At 41.7% G+C, this 25,763-nt stretch overlaps 1 protein-coding gene across 1 annotated transcript; it reads right to left on the bottom strand.

The window, feature by feature from the left end:
* Positions 1–12,766: 12,766 nt before the first annotated feature.
* On the bottom strand, positions 12,767–21,893 carry LOC134404655 (arylacetamide deacetylase-like 3). The gene is made up of 4 exons (XM_063135446.1): positions 21,632–21,893; positions 18,157–18,373; positions 16,625–16,688; positions 12,767–13,670 (listed from the first exon to the last, which is right to left on the bottom strand). Exons 1-4 carry the CDS (start codon positions 21,806–21,808, stop codon positions 12,896–12,898), a joined length of 1,233 nt encoding a protein of 410 aa, XP_062991516.1. The 5' UTR covers positions 21,809–21,893; the 3' UTR covers positions 12,767–12,895.
* Positions 21,894–25,763: the final 3,870 nt, after the last annotated feature.

Below are 25,763 nucleotides of genomic sequence, written 5' to 3'. Positions count from 1 at the left end.
CAGGGACCAACAAAACAAGACATGGTGCAACAGCACCCTCCCACCCATGTTCCCCAGCAACTGGGGGCACAGAAGCTTATTGCCGCAAATTCTGTGGATAGCATACAACTATCAGGGCTAGTAGCCATTGATAGCCTTTGCCTCCAGGAATTTATGCAACCCCTTTTTGATGCCATCCATATTGGTGGCCATCACTATATCTTGTGGTAGTGAGTTCCATAATTTAACTATGCGCCAGCATTCCCTGACCCAGGCCATTTCTATACCTGCCTTTCCCCCCGGGATTGTCCCAGGATCATCCTTGTGCATCCAAATGACACACAGGGGATCCCGGGAGTAGGCAGCAACGATCCCTCCATTTTCCTGGGATAATCCTTAGGTGTGGAAAGGGCCCCAGTACTCTCCCAGCATTCCAACTCCAATGGAAACCAGACACATGGGATATGTGCTTGACTACTTCCATTTTCTTGTCTCCGGAGAAATTGATTGCTTCCTGTCTTCAGGATGTGGCAAGATGCAGTTAGCTATATTTAGAAAAGAATTTCTCCTACTTAATGCTGCAGTGGAAGCCACAGCAAACCTGCCAAAACTAAGATTGTGTGGTGGTGGAGCACCACAATGGTGCAGACCTTGTCTAGAGCTGCCATTCTTAAACTTCCAAGTGATGGACAGCAGTCCAGACAGTATTAGTGGGACAAAACAAAATCCACACCAAGGGGCTTACTGAGATCAAGCATACTGCAAGCATACTACTACACTCCCCCTGAAAGACTATGTTTGCAGCTTGGGGGTGCTTCTGGATCCATTGCTCCAAATGACAGCCCAGATAGATGCGACGGCCAGGAGTACCTACTATCAGCTTGGGCTGATATGCCAGCTGCGCCCCTTCCTAGAGTCAGAAGATCTAAAGACGGTAGTGCACGTGCTGGTAACTTCGAGGCTCAACTTCTGCAATGCGCTCTACATAGGGCTACCTTTGTGCCTAGTCCGAAAACTTCAACTAGTTCAAAATAGGGCAGCCAGGCTAGGGGTGATCACATTACACCAGTCTTAAAATCTCTTCACTAGCTGCCAATTAGTTTCCAGGTGAGGTATAAAGTGTTGGTTATTTCCTTTAAAGCCCTACATGGCTTGCGTCCAAGTTACCTGCGGGATCGCCTTCTCCCATACAGTCCACCCCGCACACTGAGGTCCACCCCTCACACTGAGAAGATCTAAAGACGGTAGTGCACGTGCTGGTAACTTCGAGGCTCAACTTCTGCAATGCGCTCTACATAGGGCTACCTGTGTGCCTAGTCCGGAAACTTCAACTAGTTCAAAATATGGCAGCCAGGCTGGTCACCAGTACACCTAGGGGTGACTGAGGCGTTACACCCCACAAGTCAATTCCAAATGTATGTCTGCTGTGTGTAAGTCTGTGGTTTTTAGAATGTTGGCCTGAGTGGGCGGAGTTAGAATGTCTTGGGAGGGGAGAGGAGTGATATATAAGGGAAGGACGGAGGGGATTGAGAGTTCTGTTCTGTTCTGTACTGTTCTAGTTCTTGTTCTTGTTCTTTCCAGGGAGACTTGTTAGGGACTCTTAGAGTCTGTAGTGCTCTCTGTATTTATGGTACTTAAGTTCTGGGAAATTTGAGGGTCAGTGTAGTGAGTGGTGTCTTTAGGGTGTGGTGTGCACATAGTGGAAGTATATTAATCAATACTGATAATAAAGAAAGTTCAAGAGTGATTGTGTGAGAAAAAGGAAAGTGCGAATGTGAATGAGTGACCGGATTGTATGAAAGGTTTCAAAAAGGTTTTTAAATGTTGTTATTTGAAACAAAGCTTATGAACTTTTAAAAATAAATTTTGATTGTTTTGTTTTTAAAACTACCACAAAAATCCCACGTGTCTGTTTGGCATTTATCATCTTAAGTTTACACATATAACACCCACTCTGACAATCATTCACCTAAGCAGATATAACTCACAACACATTATTATATAAATTAAAATCCATTCTCCAATTTTAAACCCCTTTCTCCACATAGTTTGGAGGAAGGTAGGTTTTATCCCTTGCCTCAGGCGTATCAAGCAGTGGTGCTTGGCTTGAGCAGGGAGTAGCCTCGGCCGGGTCTGGTGTTCAGAGCTTGTGTCGCCCCATAAGAAGTGGTGGTAGTGGTAAGGTCTGTTGTTCAGCGCCTGTGTCGTGGCATAATAAGTGGTAGCAGCGTCGGGATCCGAAGTAGACTCTGTTCATTTATAGTGACAGAAGTCAAAATGGATTTTATTTGTGAACAGGACAGAGGGTGGTTACTGTAAAGCACCTCTGAGGTCCTTAGCTGTGAAAGTTACATATTACCTAAGTCAGAGGTTGCGCTGATACAATTCTCTGACAGGATATTTTTGTCTGTGGTGAGATACATATTATAAAATATAAAGTTTACCACTCCTGACCTCAATTGAAAACTCCCAGTACCATTTTATTTATTAAAGTTAAGTCTCTGTCTATTAACGATGGAGATCTTAGGGTTGAAGAAAGATGCTCTGTCAGACAGATGTAAACGTTTAAATTTGACAACTGAAGGAAAGTCAGTTGATGAAATGAAATGGGCTCTTATAGAATATTACAGAGTTCATGCTGCAGGTGAAACTGAGGTAAATCCTCTGAGGCAAGTGCCTGTAGAAATGTCTCCTCAATACATTCAGCTAGAAATAGAGAAATTAAAACAACAAAGAGAGCAACAGGAGGCTAATAGACAACTTGAATTAGAAAAGATTAAATTGAAGAGAGCTGAGATAGAACAACAAGAAAGGCTGAGGGAAAAAGATCGTGAGGCAGAAATAAGATTAAGAGAAAAAGATAGAGAGCTGGAGCTAGAACGACTTGCTTTGGAAAAGAGAAAATTTGAGTGGGAAGATCAGAGGAGAATTGAGGAAGGGGCTAGACCTCCCAAATTATCTCCTACAGACTTTACCCCTTATGTTGAGGGGCAAGATCCCCAAATTTTCTTCAATACCTTTGAAAAGGCAGCCATGATGTGGGAAGTAAAGCCACAAGATTATATGAAGTTTATCCCTAACTTGACCAAGGGAGACCTGGCTGAAATTTATAACAGTTTTCCTGTGGGGGAAGCTTTAGATTTTGCCTCATTTAAAACAGCAGTTTATAAAAGATTTCGCTATGGGCCTGAGTATTTCCGGAAGAAATTTAGAAGCCTTAATGCTGTGTCATCCAAATCTCTTGTGGAGTTAGGACACAAGTTAGCAGATCATTTTGAGAAATGGACCACCTGTGCTGAGGTGAAAACCAAACAAGATTTAGTTGATCTGATGATTAAAGATCAATTAATTTTTCAAATCCCTCAAGAAATAAGATTGCTGGTGAGAGATAGAGACTCAAAAACTTATCAAGATGCAGCTTCCCTGGCTGATCAATTTTCCTTAAACCGGGGCTATCATATGACCAGCAAGTCTCCTAAAGAAAATAATATTAAACCAGGGTATAAACCTAATGGGAGTAAAAAGGAGGCTGAAGTAAATAAAAATCAGTTGCCAACAGAAAAGGCGGGAAACACCACCAAACCTATGTTTGGAAATACAGACCTCACATGCCCTCATTGTGGGTTCGTGGGGCATATTAGACCACAATGTCCCAGGCTGAGGGAAGAGAAAAGTACCTCAGTAAGGAGAGTGGATATAAATAAAGATGCTGAACATCTCCAAAGTTCCCAGTGTTACACATTAGTGTGGGAAGACGTTTTAATAAATGGAAAAAAGCATAAAGCTATTCTAGATACTAGAGCTTGTTTATTTCTGATTAGAGGAGACCTTGTGAGGAGGGAGATTATTCCTCACAGAAAAATTAACATCAAACCTGTGACAGGGCACATAATTGAAATTCCTGTAGCCAAGATGGAGGTTACATGGAGGGGAGTCACAGGGAAATGTATTTTAGGTGTTAATTCCTGTCAGGAGGAACCTCTAATCCTAGGTACTGATATTATGAGGTTAGAAGGTAGAAAAGTTTTTATTATTACACATTCCCAAGCAGCAGTGGAAGGCTTGTCAGACAATTGTAGCGAATCTGGAGAAACTGAGGGCATGCCTCTGCAGTTGCCTAGCAACCCAGCTGAAGGAACTGCTGAGCCAAGAAGCATCGTTGCAAAAACTGATACCACGTTTGCTTTAAACACAGGAAATGATCCCAGCTTGGAAGTTTTAAGATCCAAAGCTGAGGCACAAAAATGTGGCAGTGACCACATTACACCAGTTTTAAAATCTGTTCACAGGCTGCCAATTAGTTTCCTAATCCTTTTCAATCTGGATTCCGTCCTCTGCATTCCACCGAAACAGCCCTTACTAAGATCACCAATGATCTCCTTACTGCCAAGTCTAAAGGCCATTATTCCGTTCTTATTCTCCTTGATCTAACTGCAGCCTTTGACACGGTTGATCATGATCTTCTCTTAGATTCCCTTCATGACCTTGGATTTTGTGGCTCTGTCTATAACTGGTTTGCCTCCTATCTAGCGGGTCGCTCTTTCAGCGTGTTGGCTAATGGCAGCTCGTCTTCCTCCTTTCCCCTTTCAGTAGGGGTTCCGCAAGGCTCGGTGCTTGGCCCGTTGTTCTTTGCCTTATACATGTTGCCCTTGGGCAAGCTTATTCAATCTCATGGCCTCCAATATCATCTGTACGCCGATGATACACAACTATATCTGTCATCTCCGGAACTTTCTCCTGATGTTCACGATCGTATCTCGGCATGTCTTTCAGATATCTCAGCTTGGCTGATTGATCGTCGTTTGAAACTTAATATGGCAAAGACTGAATTGCTTGTTTTTCCTCCTAAACCTTCTCCTCATCTCTCATTCTCTCTTACTGTCAATGATGTTACGCTTACTTCGGTCAAGGAAGCTCGTAGCCTTGGCTTTATATTTGACTCCTCGCTCTCCTTTATTCCTCATATTGAGGCAGTAGCTAAATCTTGTCGTTTTTTCCTGTATAATATTGCCAGGATTCGATCATTTTTGTCTGTCTCTTCTGCCAAGACTCTTGTTCATGCATTGGTTATTTCTCGGTTGGACTACTGCAACCTTCTTCTCACTGGCCTTCCTTCTTCTCACATCAGTCCGTTGGTTTCTGTTCACCACTCTGCTGCTAAGATCATCTTCTTGGCTCGCCGCTCTGACCATGTTACTCCACTGCTGAAATCTCTTCATTGGCTTCCAATTCACTTCAGAATCCAATATAAACTTCTCCTGTTGACCTACAAAGCTTTTCTTTTTTTTTTTTTTTTTAATAATTTTTATTCATTTTCAACACTATATAAACATAAATGAACATTTCCAAAATATAATTGAAACAAACACAATAAGAAAAAGAAATACATCAAATATCTGCTTCATACATATTGAATAATTGTTGAGTACAAATATCAAAAACTATTACATATGCCTTATCACACTACAACATTTTCATTCTTAACATAAAAGTGCACCCCCCACCTCGGGATCATTCTTGAGTCCAAAATCTAATCGTTTCTTCTGATGGTGGTTTCCCATCTCCCTTAGTAAACACGAACACTAGGAACTGTTTCCAAATTCCTTCGAACTCATTTATTTTAGTTACGCCTTTTCTCCACTTAATATTACATGTCAGTTTATCATTAATGGCTATGTCCCATACTACTTTATACCACTCCTCAATAGAATATTCCCCTTGGATCTTCCAGTTCCTAGCTATCATCAATCATGCTGCAACCAACAAACTCGATATCAGCTCTATAGTTCCTTTTCCACACTTTATATCTTCAAATAGTGACAGCAATGCTATTTTTGGTGTTTGTTCTATTTTCATTCCCACTATTTCTTCGATTTCTGAGAACACCATCTTCCATAATCTTTGTACATATTTGCATTGCCACCACATATGTAAATACGTTCCTTTTTCCCCACATCCTCTCCAACAATTTGCTGAATGTTGATCACTTATCTTGTTCAATCTAACCGGGGTTAGGTACCACCTCCATAAAATTTTAAAATAATTCTCCTTTATTCTTACTGATAAACTTCTCAACACTCTTTGTTTCCATAGTCCCTCCCAGCTCTGTCGCCCTATTTGTATCTTCAAATCTGATTCCCAAATCACTTTCTCTGTATTCTCTCTAAACTCCTTCTCTAACAATATTTTATATATTTCACTCATTAATCCTTTTGAAACTATACTACCTCCTTTTCCTTTCTCCTTACTTACTACTAATTCTTCAAACCTCGTCATCTTTCTGCACATTCTATTATCTTTAATCCACTTTTTATTCCATTGTTCTAATTGACCATATTCTAGCCAAGATAGCTTCTTCTCCTTTAACAAATTTTCCATATCTTCTCTTGTTTTAATATCTCTTACCCAATCCTTTAATTTTATTTTATTTTTCTCTTTTAATATTTTACATAATCTACCCTTTAGATCCTCTGGGAAATTCTTTAACATTATTATCGGTGCTAAGGGAGAGTTGCTCGGAAGCAGCTTCCCTTTAAATTTGCTCCAAATTTCCCATTGAGTCCTCAGGAGTGGATTATCTATACTTCCAATCCATTTTCTTCCTCCATCTTTAAAAAAAACATTCTCCAGATTCATCTCTACCTTACTTATGATTTTTTCTTCCATCCAGTATAAATCTCCTACTCCCATAATTGCTTCTACAACATGTCTTAATCTATTTGCTACGTAGTATAATTTTATGTTTGGGAGACCCATTCCCCCCTTTTTTTGGCTTAGGTACCAATTATTTTTATTCACTCTTGCTCTCTTTTCTCCATTACAATATTTATTAATAATATTTTGCCAACTTTTTATCTCGGTTTCTGATATTTTTATAGGTAACATCCTAAATACGAAATTAATTTTAGCTAATATCTTCATTTTTATCAAAGCTATTCTCCCAAACCAAGATAAATTTAATCTTTTATATTTCTCCAATTTCTCTAATACCTCCTTCTTTAACCTCGTTAAATTTTCCCTTTCTAAATTCTCTAGATTTTTTGTAATTTTAATTCCCAAGTATTTAATCTCATTCTTAACTTTCAATTCCATCCCCTTAAATTCCCAATCCTTTTCTTCCTTCTTAGTATAGTTAAACAACATCATCTCTGATTTAGACCAATTTATTTTTAACCCTGTAATTTCCTCAAATTCCCTCAACTGATATTTAATTCTTTCTAATTTTCTTAATGGATTCTTAATGGTCAATAAAGTATCATCCGCAAACATGTTTAGCTTTATCTCCCTTACCTCTCCAATTCCTTCTAATTCTTTATCCTCCCTTAGTGCCTTCGCCAAAACTTCCATAACCATTACAAAAAGGACCGGCGAGAGCGGACATCCTTGTCTTGTTCCTCTGGCTAGTCGTATCTTTTCAGTAAGTCCGTCATTTACCACCACTACCGCCGTATTTTGGGAATATAACTGTTCTATTACATTTTTAAATTTATTTCCAAATCCCAATTTATCTATAATACTCTTTAGTGCCTGCCAGCTCACACAATCAAAAGCTTTAAAAATATCTAATGCCATAATACCTGCCTTAATATTTGCTTTTTTTATTACATTTATTACATTTAAAACTCTACCCACTAAATTATGCATATGTCTTCCTACCACAAACCCACATTGATCTGCTCCTATATATTCTGCCAAAAATTTATTTAATCGTTTGGCCATAATAGATGTAAAAATTTTAGCATCCTGATTTATTAAAGAAATAGGTCTATAAGAATCAGGATTAGTCAAATCTTTATCTGGTTTTGGGATCAGAATTATCACTGAATGTTCCCATGATTCAGGTATCTTCTCTCCTGATAATATCCTATTATAAAGTTCCATTAATTTTGGAACTAAACAATCTTTGAAGACCTTATAATATTCTGGACCCAAACCATCTGCTCCTGGTGATTTACCCACTTTTAACTTATCAATAACTTCTTCAACTTCTCTTTGAGTTATTACTGACTCCATTAACTCCTTATATTCTGATTTTATTTCCTTCTTTATAAACCTTCCAATATACTCCTCCACCTTTTCTTGTTGAATTTCTTTACCCTTGTACAATTCCTGATAAAATTCCTGAAAAATTTTTATTTTAGCTTTCATTGCATGACAATAATTCCCTCGACTATCTTTCAACGTTTCTATCCCATTCCTCCCTTTTTCTTTTTGTGTGAGCTTGGCAAGCAACCTCGAGTTCTTATCACTGTTTTCAAAATATTCCCTTTTCATATACATTAAATTCTTTTGAATCTCTTCTATATTTAAGTTTTCTAATTGTTTCTTCTTAGCTTGTATTTCCACTAATTTATATTTATCTTTACTTCGCCAATATCTTTCCTCCAAGTTTTTAATTTCTATCTCTAACTTTTCCTGTTCTGCACGTTGTTGTCTTTTTAAACTACATGTTTCTCTAATACAGATTCCTCTTGCTACAGCCTTCATGGTGTCCCAAATGACTGACCCAGCTGTTCCTCCTTTTTCATTAATTTCCCATGCCTCCGACAGTTCCTTCCGAATTTTATCTACTATTTTATTGTATTTCAATATCTTTGTGTTCAACTTCCATCTATATGCCTCTTTATAATCTTTCTTAACTGTAAATTCTAAACTTAACAAGGCATGATCGGTTACTTTTATTACCCCCATTTCCATTTTACAAATCCTCGTTGCAAAGTCTTTTGAAACAAATATATAATCTATCCTGGAGTATGCATGATGAACTGGGGAAAAGTATGAAAATCCAGGCCTATTCCCGTAAAGTAAGCGCCACGAATCTAAATAATCATTTTCTTTTACTAATTTATTCAATATAGTCATATTGTTCCTCTTTTCAGCATTAGTGGGATTTGACCTGTCCCTTTTATTATCCATAACCATATTAAAATCCCCAGCTAATAATGCATACCCCTCCTTAAATTCTTCTATTTCTTTGAACAGCTTTATAAAAAACTCTCTATGCCTCTCATTTGGGGCATAAACATTAATCAAAGTATAAACCTTTCCCTCAATTTTACCTTTTAACATAAGATATCTACCCTTGTCATCCTTTTTTACCTCTTCTAATATAAACCCACTTTTTTTTGAAATCAAAGTGGCCACTCCATTTTTTTTTGATGTCCCTAATGATTTTTCATAATAGGCTAACCACTTTAATTTTATCATATTCGAATTCTCGGAGCCTTGGTGTGTCTCTTGGATCATTATAATATCTGATCCCTCTTTATTTAGCATTTGTTCTATTCTCTTCCTTTTCACGACTGCCCCTAAACCTTTAACATTGAGTGTTGATACCTTTATCTTTTTATCCATAATCACCCTTTTGAAATCTCTTCTGATCCCTTGTGCTCAGCAATTCAAACTTGCTTACATAAAAACACAAACTCCATACATAAAACCCACACCCTCCTACCCCGATCCCTCCTCCCCTACCTTCCCCCCCTCCCCACCCCCCCACTCTAATCCCCCCCCCATATCCCCGTGAGTCTAATACTCCAGCCATCTACTTTAAAGGGGGAGGGGGGAGGCAGTGCTGTGCCTGGCCGGCAGGTCTCTATATTAGCATTTTTATTTGCAATTATCTCCAACATAATTAACAATTCTCTTACTCTCCAGATGTCCCAGCCTCATTCCCTCCCCCACCCACTCCAGCCCCATCTGCTTCCCCATCCAGACCCAGCCTCTTCAGCAAATCTTTACCTTGATCCAATGAGGTTACTCTGTATTCCCTCCTCCCATATGTAAATCTTAAGAAAACCGGGTAACCCCATGCATAAGGAATTTTATTCTTCATTAATGTTTCCGTTATTGGTTTAAGACTACGTCTCCAATTTAATGTGCGTTGAGAAAGATCATTATAAATTTGCACTGGTTTGCCTTTACACTGTATCTGAACCTTAGATCTCAATTCTTTCATAATTTGCTCTTTTTTGTAATAGTTGCCAAATTTCACCAATATGTCTCTAGTCCCTTTGTAGTTTTTCCCCCCCACACGGTGGACTCGGTCCAGATCCGATCCATCTATTGGAATGTCAGGCGTCAGCTCCTTGAACCAGTTCACGATAATTTCTCTAAGATCTTCTCCTTGCGTCTCCTTCAGCTGCTTTATTCGAAGCGAAGATCTACGAGATTGATCTTCCAAGGCGATCAAACGCAATTCCCATTCTTTAAATTGTATATTAGTTGATTTTTCGAAAGCCTCTTGTTTCTTCTGGTCCAGATCCACTTTAGCCTCTATCTTTTTGAGCTTATCCGAATTTTCCATCGTTTTATCCATAATAGTACGCATTTGTTTTCTGAATTCACTCATTTGCTGATCCATTTTTTTAAAAATAATCATGTTATTTTCTGCTATAATAGCCTTGATTTCCATTAAAGAGGGAGGGTTACTACCACTTTCTTTCCCCCCTTCTGCCATGTTTCCTTCTTTATTTGGTATTGTATCCAAAGAGACTGGGTCTATATCTTCCTCTTCCTGTTCAACTCCAGGGGCTGTACTTCCCAGGAAGGAGAGGTAAGCCAAATTATGATTTGAAGGTTTCTTTTTTTGTTTATTAAGCTTTTCCCAACTTTTGATCTTTTTTTTAACATTGGGCATGGGTCCCTTCTGGGTAGGGCATAAATCTTAGAGTCCAACTCTCTTCCTTAGCAACTTATGCTGGCTTCTCTATTATATAGCACTCACAGCTCCTTCTTCACGAGGAGGGGGGAAAAATCCAGTTCACAACAGCATTCACTAGAGGGGATCAGATTTAATCACTCAAAGTCTCTCACATCCCACATCTCCCTCACCGAATGCCAAATGCAGCTTTTTTCACCCCTTCACCCCCCTTCTCGCCACGCCAATAAATCCAGTCAACCACTTTAACCTTAGAAAGCCAGCATTCCAATCGTTCCCATGTGAGATAAAGATGAGAGGTTATATCACAGATCAATGTCCAGCAAACATAAATTCCTTCTTTTTAAACTGCGTCAGTCAGCGTTTACTTTCACTTTTAATAGAGTTGCCGTTTAGACAGACATTGCATTAATCACAGTTCATCTCACCTCCCTTCTCCAAATCTCTCCACTTTCCCGGCTCCTGTTGGTTTTATAATCATTTTCTGTCAGTTGCTCAAAGATTTATGCCCATTAAAAGAGAGATAATTGCCTTTTCCGGCCAGCGCCGTTCAGAGCCTCAGAAGAAACCCGCCATCGCTCAGGCTGCCAAGCTCCGCCCCCCACCTACAAAGCTTTTCACTGTCTAGCTCCTTCCTATCTCTCCTCTCTCATCTCACACTATTGCCCGCTCGTGCTCTTCGCTCCTCTGATGCCATGTTTCTCACCTGCCCAAGGGCCTCTACTTCCCTTGCTCGGCTTCGTCCATTTTCTTCTGCTGTCCCTTACACCTGGAATGCTCTTCCAGAACATTTGAGAACTACAAGTTCAACCGCAGCTTTTAAAGCTCAACTAAAAACTTTTCTTTTTCCTAAAGCTTTTAAAACTTGATGTTGTGCGGACTTTATACTGTTAGTTTTACCCTACCCTGTGCCTGCTTACCCTACCCTGTGCCTGTTGGCATTCTCTTCCCCTCCTTATTGTTTTACTATGATTTTATTAGATTGTAAGCCTATGCGGCAGGGCCTTGCTATTTACTGTATTACTCTGTACAGCACCATGTACATTGATGGTGCTATATAAATAAATAATAATAATAAGAAGAAGAAGAAGAAGGATGCAGACAAGCTGGAGCGTGTTCAGAGGAGGGCAACCAGGATGATCAGGGGTCTGGAAGCAAAGCCCTATGAAGAGAGACTGAAAGAACTGGGCCTGTTTAGCCTGGAGAAGAGAAGATTGAGGGGAGACATGATAGCACTCTTCAAAGACTTAAAAGGTTGTCACACAGAGGAGGGCCAGGATCTCTTCTCGATCCTCCCAGAGTGCAGGACATGGAATAACGCGATCAAGTTAAAGGAAGCCAGATTCCACCTGGACATCAGGAAAAACGTCCTGACTGTTAGAGCAGTACGACAATGGAATCAGTGTAGGGATGGGTGAACTCACTCAGGTCCGATTCCTCAGACGCTCGCCCTGCTGTCACTGCTGTTCACCTCTTCGCAAGCTTCCTTTGCGCCTCTGTGAGGATTCGTTGAAATCGCAAGCCTGTCCGCTCTCGTCCGGAGCCTCCATTATGTGCAACTATGGTAGCTCTGGAAATGACATAATTCTCCAATTGAATGAGTGGTGGCCATGAAGGCCCATAAATGCACTGCTGGTACCTGACTGGGTCCGAGGGGAGTCCACGGGACTCCAGGATCCCTTCAGGCGCCCACGACATCCCTAGGCATTTCTGGATAAATTGCCAAGAAACCCATGGAGTATAAGGGGAAGAGAATCCCTCTCCCTCTCAATCTGTACCCTCCCCTACCCCACAAAACACTTGACTTATCCTTCTGAAATTACGCAGGTTTCTTAACTAGGGTCACCTCTATATATTGAGCATATATTTAGTCTCTTTTCCCTAGTCTGAGGAAAGGCTTTGACAAATACTGTTGTGTATGTCCCTGATCAGTATGTAGTATAAAATCATTTAAAATCATATAAAACCAAACTAATAATGGACTAATATGCCTGCAAATTTTGGCCAATTGTGACAAAAAGAAAGATGTTACAGCAATTCATTAATTGGCAATGATAATCAATAGGCATGAAGATTGGGATTCTGAACTCAGATTTTTTTTTTTGACATAGCACTATTTTATTTTTTTAACAAGTCATCTTAATTTTATGGACATTAAGAACTTTCAGGGCTTATAATGGTGTGAGTGTTTCACCCTTCCACCTTAATATTTAGGTATCTTTATTCCTTAAGGAATTGTAGCACTGCAAAATCCCCTCATAAATGTTTGACAAAGTCTACAACATTGTCCAGTATTTCTATACCGTTGGGGAATGTCAAAAACCCAACATTGAAGAGGTTCAGCACTCCATGAAACCCGTTTTCAGCATGGAACCATCTGAATTTCACACCGTTGTCTTCCAGTCGCTTCTTGTACAAGAGAGAATCATCTCGAACTACATCATATTCGCAACTCACAATTAAAGTCTCCGGGAGCTCTCGGATGACAGCGTCTTCAGCAAAAAGTGAAGACAAAGTGGGTTGGAGCATCTCTGACACTTGTTGGTACACATCAGGCTTATAAGGAGCGTGTGGTACTTGTTCATACCCACAACGCTTAAATTTCTCTGGAATGTTATCTGGACTCATCCACTTCCCATATTTGAGCCTCATTTCATCTGGCACATGAGATCCCTTCAAGAGATCATGACTCAGAGAAGTGTCCTTTAGAAGATACTGCAGAACAAAATGAAGAACATTCTCCCTGAACAAGGGAGGCATCCTGCCATTCTGTTGATAAGAAGGTAGGTTGAAGTCCATACTTTGGAAAATACCATAGATCAGCACTTGAGCTCGTAGCTTTGGCACGTCTGATCTCTCCACCAAGTTTTGGGCGACAACGCTAGCAATATTGCCCCCCATACTGTCTCCAGCAATGATGATCTGAGAAGGATCCACCCCATAGAGCTCTGCATTTTGCATGAAGTGCACAGTAGCAGCGAAGCAATCCTTCCACTGCGCTGGGTACGGGTGCTCCGGAGCCAGGCGATAGCTGGAGAGGCAGAATTCAGAAGCAAAGTGTAAACTTTCCAGAATCCAAGAACAGACAACCCTGAAGTGTGGGAGAAGCACCCTGCGTCTCCTTCGCTTCTTCAGGGACAGCTTTTCACTGGAATTGCACTAGGACTGGATCAAGCTCAGCTTGTGTGTGTGTGTGTGAGAGAGAGAGAGAGAGAGAGGGAGGGCGAGGGCGAGAGAGAGAGACATGGTGGCAGAAATTCAGCCAGGGGAATTCAAATCTAATTTAGATTTAACATTGTGATAGCAGGCTAATGAATTTCGGGGGGAGGCGATCTACACTACTGCTTCAAAGCGCTTTATAACAGTTTTGACAACTGTTGGGGCCCAGGACACACTGCAAATACAGATTTCAAAACATTTCCAAAGCGCTTTAAAGCTCTTTAAAGCACTTTAAAAGCAGTAGTGTAGATCCCCCCTGGCTGGGAGAGGAGAAATCTCTTCATGCCATCTTTGGGTGAGGCCTCTTCTTTTCTGGCTTCTCTCACAATGCACATTTGGTTTCCATTATGCAATTACTTTACACATAGCCAGTCACTCATTGTTCTCTGTTTGGTACCAGTGTTATGACAGTGTCACCCCAGGACTTTAATGGGAGATGTTGCACTTTTACCCTTACGAAATGGACTGACACCATTTCTGTCACTGAGGCTTGGTTCCCTTCATTGCATGTGGCAGACATAGTAGAGCTATGGATTAAAGAAATAAATCTCACCCATGTCTCCCTCTATTCCCCCTCTTCCAATCCAGTCTAGCTCAGGAGGCTGAGCTTTCTCTTCTCTGTACATAAAGAGGACTGATTAGTCTGTTCTGCCAAACTGCAAGGGAATGAAGGGTCTAATCTAGAAGTATTTCTTCCACAGCCTGAGAGAGGGCTGCTGGGGAGGCATGGAAGACAACACTGATTTCCAGAACTGGAGGGAATTCTGAGGGAATGCTGACTCTGTGAGAAAGTGGGTCTATTGTAAACATTAGAATATAAGAAGAACCAGGCTGGATCAGACCAAAGGTCCATCTAGTCCAGCATTCTATTCCCATAGTGACCAACCAGCTGTCAACCATGAACCCACAAGGAAGACATGAGTGCAACAGCACCCTCTCGCCCATGTTCCCCATCAACTGGTGTATATAGGCTCATTGTCTCTGCTACTGGAGGTAGCATGTAGCCATCAGGAGTAGTAGCCACTTCTGGAGGAGAAGCCTATCAGACTGTCTTTTAAAGCCATCCAAATTGGTGGGCATCACTATATAGTGTGGTAGGGAATTTCATAGTCAATTTGTATCAACAGGTCTTCTGTGGGTGATCTGCAGTAGATCCATAGATCAGAAGGGTTTTCTGACTTCCAATTGGTTTACAAATACCAACCAGAATGGATTTGTGAGTAGAAGGACTATGAGCAAAGTCTGAGAACTTGTCCAGGGGTGGGGTGGGGTGATCCTGGGCTGAACATGTGCTCCAAGGGCACGCTGGACGTTTCTTCTACTATTCGCCCACTGAGGCAGTTTGTCGACCTAGGAAGAAAGGAAAGGAACCTCTCGTTCAAGCACTGAGTCATTACTGACTCTTGGAGGGATGCCAGCTTTCACTGACGTTTTCTTGGCAGGCCTTATATAGTGGGGTGGTTTGCCATTGCCTTCCCCGGTCGTTATTACCTTTCCCCCAGCTAACTGGGCACTCATTTTTCCGACCTCGGGAGGATGGAAGGCTGAGTCGACCTGAGCCGGCTGCCTGAAACCAGCTTCCGCTGGGATCGAACTCAGGCCGTGGGGAGAGTTTCAGCTGCAGAAACTGCTGCTTTACCGCTCTGCGCCACACGAGGCTCTTGTGGACCTTAGTGTTCTACTAAACAAGAAAATGAATAAGACAGTTGAAGTCTGCCCATCTATGGGCTCAGGCAGGGCTAGGGACCTTGTTTGGGTCTTGGGGTGAGATTCCCCTCCCCATGGAGTCCTATAGACTGGATGAAGTCAGTTTTTGGACCCCCGTTGGTGAGGTCCCAGGTAGAGCCCTGCCATCACAGCGTCCCAAGCTGAAAGGCCGGATGCGGCTCCTCATGGCGCTGCCTTGGTTGGGAAGCCCTGCTTCAGCCCACTCAGCCGTTCACTGCTCCTTCGCTTTCTCCACGTGGGGAAGGTGAGGGAAGGACAAAGCAACTAGGCCATGGCTGGGTGTCTCCCCCACTCCTTCTCCCTGCTGAGGGATGGGGCTACATAGAGGGGATTGGGAGGGGGGCTTGCATGAGACCCTGGGAACTTGGAGGGCTGGCTGGCAGGTGATTTGTTTAGATGGGCCAGAGGTTCCGCACCCCTGCGCTAGACATTGGCCTAAGAACCACCTTAGTTATGAAGGTCCCTGAGCGACTTTGGCCAGCCTTTCAGCCTGACCTAAACCTAATTGTGTGGAGAACAGTGGTCTTTCAGGAAAGTATCACTCCTACTCTGAAAATTCATCTGCTCTGAAAAACAAGTGCTGCTTGGTTTGCCAATCAGAAGAGCTGGAAGCCAGACTATAGGCCACCTAGCCCACCCCCTGCTCAGTGCAGGGACATGAATTTCTACCGTGCACACAGGGGCACTGAGTATGACAAGAAATGTGAATTTCCCTTCTGTTTGACAGAGAATGGGAGATCGCAACGGATGCAAGGCTATGCATACAGGCTTGACCAAACCTGCTGCATTACTTGCACCATCACCTCCATCCAGGAATTATGTGTACATGATGCAACAGAGGCTGGCTGTGCACAGCCCTGACTGTCCCGGACCGAGATTAATTGGTATCAAACCTATTGTTTGCATATGCTCCTTGTGGGAGTCGAGCAGCACTGGCAGCATTTTTTGGATGCTCTTCTCTTGGGGGAAAATTGCATCAAGAGGTATGCATGAAATCCCACGTTTTTAATGCAACAAATCTTGATTCAAATCACTTACCCAACAGACACAAGGACTGAATCACTCTCCTTGGCAATCTTGCTGCAAACATCTTCAAACAAAGCTAGTAATAAATATTAAGAATTCAGTGGCATCTATAACAGCAGAAAGCTATTTGGAAACATTTCATCAATACCATTTTTGCATCACCTTCATGCTGTTTTAAAAGTTGCTTTACCTGAAGGAGGCCTGAGCTCTCTACACATAAGTTAAACATCTTGGGAAATACATTTTCCCCACAGTTTAAGATCAATTGTTAAGTACAATGATCAAAAGGGGAGTAATAAAAAGGCAGGCAGTCTTCTGATTGCGCCACCTAGGGTGACGATACGGAAAGGAGGACAGGGCTCCTGTATCTTTAACAGTTGCATAGAAAAGGGAATTTCCGCAGGTGTCATTTGTAGGCACGCAGCACCTATTGAAATTCCCTCTTCATCACAACAGCAGGAGCCCTGCCCTCTTTTGTATCTGGTCACTCTAGTATAGCTCCTGCTGCTTGAACTGGTGTCTCCATGGCTTATTCAGGCTGGTTGTTTTTATGTGCCTTTGACAGCACAGTCGTAGACATGTCTATTGACAAGTAAGTCCTGGGCCTAATCTACATCTTGAGCCCTTTTACAACAGGGAAGGGGTGGTTGCGAGTTTTCCTGCTTCCAGGATCAGCGCTCACGGGGCACAGGTGAGCAAAGTTTTCCACATTTTCAGGAGTGCCATTATGGGAGAACGTGTGCTCCGTGACAGCGCTTCTGCATGTGGGCCGGGAAAAGTGGGTTTGGATTCAGGGATGTTTTTTTTAATTACTCATTCGAGATGCACACGAATGCAAATGCAGAGCTGCTGATGGCTTGGATAGGGAGTCCATCAAATGTGCAATGCAGTGCAGAGATATGGTTGTGTTAGAGAAAATACACTCTCTCACCATCTCAAGATGCTGATACACATCCAAAACATGTGGCGAAAATGGCGGCTGTGACCACTCCCACACACCTCCGAAATGGCTCCACATGACCCATGGCGGTTTGCTCAGCCAGGAACTTGCACTGAAGAGCCACAGCTTTGTGAAAGGGCTGGAATCCAGTGGTCTCCCCTCTCGACCTGCCAGACTGGGGTCCCTGAACCCACGCTGCTTCCTGCCCCCGTTTGTGCAAACAGGATTAGAGCACTGAATGGTCCATTTGGGCCTCTAGTTTTGCCTATAGAGTGGCTCTATGGCCGCCTTGTCCATCACAGACCTCTTACGCAGAGTAACGAGCTGCCATGTTTACACATATCGGTGGCTCACTAAGGGAACTGGTGGCTGCCTGGCTGAGCCATCCAGTGAAGCTCCTGAATATCCTCTATAAAATGTTAAATGTTTAAAGATGTCTGAATTACAAATTTTACCACAAGGGGTGGATACAAAAATAGGGTTTTTTAATTATTATTTTTTTGAAAAACTTACATAACCTTTATGATGAAGATTAAGTCCATAATTTTTTTTACTGATGAACGTTTTCACTGATGCACATAGGACTGCAGCCTTAATCACTTACAGATGCTTCCAATCATTCCAGCTCCTCCGTGGAAGAAAACGAACCCTCTTCTTCGCCCAGCAGAAGGCGCTTTGGGCTGGTAAACCCTGACTGGCACCCCATCGAAATGCAGGTCTTTGGAAGAGAGGCTGGGATCCAGCGCTGGCTTCCGGAGATCTATTAGGAAGCGGACCAAGACAACCTGGCTGCAGAGTCCCAGCACTTCAAGAATCTTCCCCTGTTTGGAAAAGGAGAAGAAGTCTAACTTAATGAAGCACCCTTCTACCTCAAATTCATTTTTCACAATAGTCAAGGGTGCATTGGGGAAAACTTGGGGCGGTTAAACTATGGAATTCACTACCGCAAGATGTAGTGACGACAACCGATTTGGATGGCTTTCAACAGGGGTGGATAAATTCTTGCTATCAATAGCTACCAGTCCTCATGTTTATTTGTTACCTCCAGTTTCAGAAGAAAGAAGCCTATAGGGTGGATTCCTGCATTGAGCAGGGGGTTGGACTCGATGGCCTTGTAGGCGCCCTCCAACTCTGCTATTCTATGATTCTATGATTCTATATACACCAGCTGCTGAGGGAATTTTTTTGTTAACTATTTGTTACCTCCAGTTTCAGAAGAAGGAAGCCTATATACACCAGCCGCTGGGGGACATGCGTGGGAGGATGCTGTTGCATCATGTCCTGATTGTGGATTCCTCGTCAACAGCATGTTGACCACTGTGTGAACCGAGTGCTGGCCAGGATCTACACTACTGTTTTATAATGGTATTGAAGTGCACTGATAACTCTTGGGGCCCATGACACATTCCATGTACCGTATTCAAATCACTTTCAAAGTGTTGTATCCTGCTTGGTGTAAATCTGGCCCTGGACTGGATGGGCCCTTGGTGTGATCCAGCATGACTCTTCTTATGTTCTAATGATGAAATGAGAACATCTGAATAACAACAAAAACTGTAACAGTATAAGAAAAGCTACGGCTAATCCATATAACAAAAATACACAAAGAAATCATTTAGGCAAACAGATAAGAGAACAGCTCTTAGAGTGTCATCAGATGAGAGTTTTATTGCACATTCACTACTGCCCACTACAGATGACATCATCCACTTATCACACTACTTCTGCTCATTTTTCTGTCACAAAATAGACCCCCCCAAAAACCCATTTTTTATAAAAACACATTGAATGTGCCACGATCTTCTGCTGTGTGCAGGAAAAACAGTGCAATAAAAATACCCCCTGAATGGGCCACGTGATCTTTGTTTACTTCCTCTTTCCCAGCCAGCAAGAATGAGGAAGACATGAGGAGCAGAAGCAGGGCTGGAGAAACAGCAGTAAGGAAACATGATTCCCCCCAGTGTTATTACGCTCCTAGACCAACAGGGCTGGCATCCACTGGAAGTTCAGTTTCCTTGCCTGGATCAAAGTATGCCTACACCACTTGCAAGTGCCTTCCTCATCTCAGGAAAAACTGTGTGGTGTTTTTCTGACCATTGCCACCATTGATGCTTTTGGTGAGATCCCAGAGAGCCTGAGATTGTGGCTCATCTTGGTATTCATTGGCCACAATAGTTTGCAAGGCCTAGCAGGAAGTAAACTAATGCTGTAGATACAATATACATATATATATATATATATATATATATATATAGGGTGACCATATTTTGGAAACCAAAAAGGAGGACAACATGGTCGCCCCCCAAGGGGGCATGTCCAGCACCAAACATAGTGGCTACCCGAACATAGCCTTGGTCACACAGCACACATTTAAGACAAATCTGTTCTACATAACATTTTAATGTTAAAATCACTGAAATAAAGAACAAGTGAGAGATTCAATGTATCTGAAATGAACTTCACTCACTCCTACTTTTGTAGGTTTTGCTGAATTTGGAAGCTTTTGCTATGCTTTGTGTGATAAGTCTCCCCTTCCCTCAAATAACTTTTCTGACTATGTCTTCACTCATTGCAAGCTGCTGCTGTTGTTAACAGGGTTTGATACTGGCCGGCCGGATGGCTGGCTTTTTTTAATTTCAATTTTTTTAATAAGCTTGTGTATAATTGTCACAAGTTTCTCTACTCTAACATTAGGGTGGGTGTTGTGACAGTTTACCTAAAGACTGGAGATCCCCTTAATGCCAAGGGCTGAAACTGCTCAATATGCAAAACCCCAAAGAGGAGGTTTGACAACCTGAGTTTGAAGGATATGGCTCCAGCAGTTTTAAAACACAATAATTTTAAAACTTTGAACTTTAAAAAAAAATCCTAACAAAAAAACAATGGATGAACAGATCTGATTCAAACCTGGCATGGCTAAATCTCTCCTTAAGAGCTATCATGGTGCCAACTTTCAGCCCTTTATCTTTAAAAATGTCATTTTTAAAAAATAATTTTAAAACCTCAAACTTTAAAAAAAATCCTAAAACTTAATGGATGGACAGATCTGTTTCAAATTTGGCATAGCTAAAGTCCTTGTTAAGAGCAATCATGGTGCCAAGTTTCATCTCATTCATATATATATATATAAAATTAAATCCTCAAATTTAAAAAAATTCCTAAAAATCAGTGGATGAACATATCTGTTTCAAATTTGGTATGGCTAAAGCTCTAACTAAAAGCTATCATGGTGCCAACTTTCAGCTCTTTATCTTTAAAAATGACAGTTTAAAAATAATAATTTTAAAATCTCAATTTTTAAAAAAATCCTAAAAAGTCAATGGTTGAACGGATCTGTTTCAAATTTGGTGTGGCTAAAGCTCTACCTAAATCCTATCATGGGGTGAAGTTTCATGTCTTTATCTTTAAAAATGACGATTTTAAAAATGATAATTTTAAACCCTCAATTTTTAAAAAAATTCCTAAAAAATCAATGAACGGATCTGTTTCAAATTTGGTATGACTAAAGCCCTTCCTAAGAGCTACCATTGTGCCAAGTTTCATGTCTTTATCTTAAAAAATGACAGAGTTATAAGCATTTTTGTTAATTCCCATTAGAGCTGCTCTCTGGGGAAAAACCCGGATTTCCCCTTCCCCTCCCGGATTTGCCACCAAAAACCCGGACAAATCCGGTCAAATCTGGTCATATGGTCACCCTAATTATTATTATTATTATTATATATATATTTGGGGTGGGTCTGCTTCAATATCATCTTTAGAGAAGACATATCCAGATGATTCTAAAGTAGATTTTTCAAGCTCACATTTACTTTGGATTCTCGCACAGTCATTTTAGGACTACTACTTCAAGTCAATTGTCATGCTCTTGGTGTGCACATTTGATAAAATATCGTATACGCACCCCCCTCCCCCCCACACACACCATCATTGAAAAGTGAATGGAAGCAGTTGACATAATCTCTGGAAATCAGTCACAAAATAGTTTAAATATTTCTTTTTCCCAGTGCCATTCATCTCCCCACACTTCCCAATTTCTCTTGAGCCTTGTAACTGTATTTTTCAAATGATGCCAAACTTACCATAGTGCACATCAGAATGAGTACGCAGTGAACAAATCGAAGTTTTAATGGATGGTCAAATCCGGCAGGAATATTGCTCACAGAGAGGTCATAATAAATTGCCCAGGAGAGCAGCAAGAAAAAAACAGTTGCTATCATTCCTCCGGCCCCAAGCAAGATGGCATAAAGAAGCCCCATTGCACCTTTCCAAAGGAACTAAAGCTGACTATACAGGTAAGACTGTCGTCTCCAGAAGGATTGGCTCAGCTCTCTGTCTGTTGTAGTTCTGTAGCTCCTTCCTTGAAAATGCAAACTTCGGTGACAGACACACCTCCACATGGCTAGTAAATGGATTACGAGACTTAAATTGACTCAGATAGTTGTACACCATGTGATGATGCTGTTTATTAACATTTATCTACAATTATCTAGAACACTCTGTGCAAAAAAGGGCATGCCATATTGCTCAATTTGCTTCCAAGAGCCATTCAGATGACTGTTAATCAGCTTTCGAAGTCCAAAACAGCTTGGTCCCTCCTTGGATATCTGAAAGATCACTTTTTCCCACAGTAACTAGGAAGGTGAGGCCTTTCTGTCTATCTGCTGATGCCTCCACCCAACTAGGCCTTATTTAGGCTTTAAAATGGTTTATAACAGGAGTGACAACTTTTGGGGCCCAGGACACACTCCATAGACAGTTTTCAAAACATTTCCCAAGTGTCACATCCTGCTTGGTGTAGATTTGGCCAGGGTGTTAACAATGGCTGTAGCAATTTTGTGGAGTGCTTTTTCTCTTGTGGATGGCACTCTTTCAGAATATCTTTCACTGGCTATAGAAGTCATCTGTCTTCTGGCAGGCCTTTGCCTGCTAAGGTTATAGTCTTCACACTTGTATTTCTTTTAAACATGTGTGTGTATGTGTGTGTGAATGTATGGCTTTATATGGTATTGTATTTTTAAATTGTCATGAGCCTTTCTTAGTGGTGCATGGCATTAGAAGGAGTTGTAGGTGTAAGCCTAGGTTCTTTTCTTTTTTAAATACTTAACACCCAAATTTTCATGTTTTTAGATTTTTCTGGTACATTTTACAGCCAGACTTATCAGTGTGCCAAATTTCCTTTCCAAAGGAACTAAAGCTGACTATACAGGCAAGACTGTCGTCTCCAGAAGGATTGGCTCAACTCTCTGTCTGTTGTAGTTCTGTAGCTCCTTCCTTGAAAATGCAAACTTGGTGAGAAACACATTTCCACATCGCTAGTAAATGGATTACGAGACTTAGGGCATTGCTAGACGAGGCCTTAGCGCGCCTTGAGAGCCGGTTTCCCTGCTGTGCTTCCACATGACGCACAGGGGAATTCAGCCCCAGGCCGCACTGAAGCCTCCTCTAACACGCCATAAGCGAAGTCGCTTATGGCGCGCCTTTTCTGCAGCTACTAGCTACTTCCGTGGCTTTTTGCGGCTACTCGCTTACTCACGAGTAGCTGCAAAAAGCCGCGGACTGGGCACAGCGCTGAGCGCTGTGCCCATTGGCCGGGGGAGATCACGACAGGGAGAAGGAGGAGAGACGACACAGAACACACACACACACACAGAGGGAGAAGGAGGAGAGACGACACAGGACACACACACATGGAAGGAGAAGGAGAGACGACACAGAAAGATCAGGAAGGGATCAGGAGCGGATGGGGGGGTTAACTAAAAAAAACGGCTTACCTTCTCCGGAGTCTTCGGGCCGCACGTGGCCCTTTTAAACTTAAATAAAAAATGGCGGACGCAGGGATCCTGATGTCCCTGCGCGTCCGCGTCTGGAAGCCTGGGCGGCGCACGCTAACGTCAGCGCGCCGTCGCCCCGCCTCCCTGCCGGCTTATCCCGGCAGGTCTAGCAAGGCCCTTAAATTGACTCAGATAGTTGTACACTATATGTGTTGGATCCTGGAATGGATCCTGGTTATGTTTTCCATTGATTTGTTAATTGTTGAGGATCTTGAGGAACAGAAGACTCAGCAGAAACTTAAAGGTCAACTCTACACCTGGACATTGAGTGTCATAATTGAATAATTGTCTAACTTATTGCCTTCAATTAAGGGTTGCAAGGAGTTGCATCATTGTACAGGTTGTCTATAAAAGTAAATGTATTTTCAAGTTCCTGTATAACTTCCATGTCCCTCATGTGAGCTGTATTGACTGACCGTTTGTAAGTATTTGTATCTGTACTGCCATAACTAAATTATATATTTATTTGCCAGTAAAAGGTTTGTTTTAACCTACATAAATTTCTGTCTTAATTCACGTCTTTGCTGACTTGGCTGAGAACCGCTGTAATCTCTGCTAGTTTCTGTAGGGCCCAGACAGAGACTTAACACAAAAGGTTATGTGCCAGAAACCCAGTCTGTGCAATAACTAAACAGCTTCTAAAGCCATAACTCAACAGGTTATGGGCCCAGTACCCCAAGCTGAGCCATAACGCACGAGTTTTTCTCAGCAAGTGCAGTAGGACTGAAGAATTAAGCCGTGGTTGATTAAATTCCTGAGCGTCTTTGTAAAAGTCGTTGGAACAGACAGCCAGAAGCTATTTCGGATAGCGGTGTCTGGAAAATCACATGGAAAAGGACTGGCAAGAGTGGTTTGAATTTAAGAGGGCACTGAGGAATCTGAATCTGGATAGCTGGTCAGGCCCTAAGAGAAATTAAACCACTGAAGGGGTTGTAAACCAGAAACAACCTGTTAAATTGAAATTATGGCAGTAAACGTTGGGAACACTGTCCCTATTGAGTTACTTACAGACGAAAATTATATGTCATGGTCATTTAAGATAGAAATGAGCCTAAGAAATCTTGGTCTGTGGGAAGTTGTAATAAATGCCCCAGCAGAAGATTTGAATGCAGCCGAGTTACGCGAGTGGGGACATCGCGCTGAGAGGGCAAAAGCTCACATTGTTTTGTCTATGAGGAACGATCAACTGTCTTATATAAGCAGAGAAGACACTGTTAACGTTATCTGGACTAAACTCAGACTTGTATATGTCAGAGAGACCGCAGGAGCTAGATTAAGCTTAACAAGAAAGCTTTATCGTACACTTATGAAAGAGGGAGAAGACATAAAAGCTCATTTGCAGAAATTAAGAGACTGCTTTGAAAGTTTAAGTGCAGCGGGCTTACCCTTAACAGATGAAATGAAAGTGTACGTGGTTTTGTCCAGTTTACCACCGTCTTGGGACGTGCTGGTGACAACGTTAGAAGCATTGCGAGTCCAGGACATGACATTAAATACAATATCTGGCAGATTGATAGAAGAACATCAAAAGAAAAATTTAAGAAAGCAAGCCCAAAGCAGTTCAGGCGACAAACCAGACACATTTTCAAAATGGTCTGGGTATGAAGGGGTTAAGGCTTCGGTGAAGAAGGAGGAAGATGAGTCAGCATTTTCAACTTCGAAAAAGTCCAAGCCTAAAAAGTTCCTTCGGTGCTTCAGATGTCAGAAATTGGGGCATATTCAAAAGGATTGTAGAGTCAGATTACAATCAGAGCCCAACAAAGAAGAAAAACCCCAAGGGAAGAAAAAATCAACGCAGCTAGTCACGGCAGAAGTGAGAAGTCAGCTCTGCAGGCAAGCAGAAGAAAAGAGCAACAATTGGCTCATAGACTCGGCTTGTTCTACCGTGATTTCTAATAGACGTGGTTTTTTCCGGAACTTCAGGGACTCCTCTGAAAAGTCTATAGCGCTGGCTGATGGGACGAAGATCCAAGCATCTGGGAAGGAACGTGCTTCTTACCTTTTTTGAAAGAGTGTTTTGAGAATGCATTGTTTGTTCCCAGTTTGAATTTTTCCCTTCTAGGAGTTTCCAATATGACAGAAAAGGATTTCTGTGTGTCTTTTGAAAAAGACAAATGCTTTATTCGTAAGCATGGACTCCTAAGAGGAATGGGAAAGCTGAAAAATGGATTGTATTTCATAGATGGCAATCCTAATGAGGAAGGAGTTTCAGAAATACAAGCAGGTTGTATGGAAACTAATGAAAATGTGCCTAATCATGACAATTGCATCCATTTATTTCATAGAAGACTTGGACATTCAAGTTTTAAGGTTCTGAACAAAACTCTGAGTTTTTCAGAGGGAGTCAAAGTTCAGGGGTGCAAGAAGTACCTTGATTGTT

The sequence above is a fragment of the Elgaria multicarinata genome, chromosome 10, assembly GCF_023053635.1.
Source record: "Elgaria multicarinata webbii isolate HBS135686 ecotype San Diego chromosome 10, rElgMul1.1.pri, whole genome shotgun sequence".
In the NCBI taxonomy this organism is placed as follows: Eukaryota; Metazoa; Chordata; class Lepidosauria; order Squamata; family Anguidae; genus Elgaria; species Elgaria multicarinata.
The sequence above is the reverse complement of the archived record's forward strand: the minus strand, read 5'-3'. Positions and strand labels throughout refer to the sequence as shown.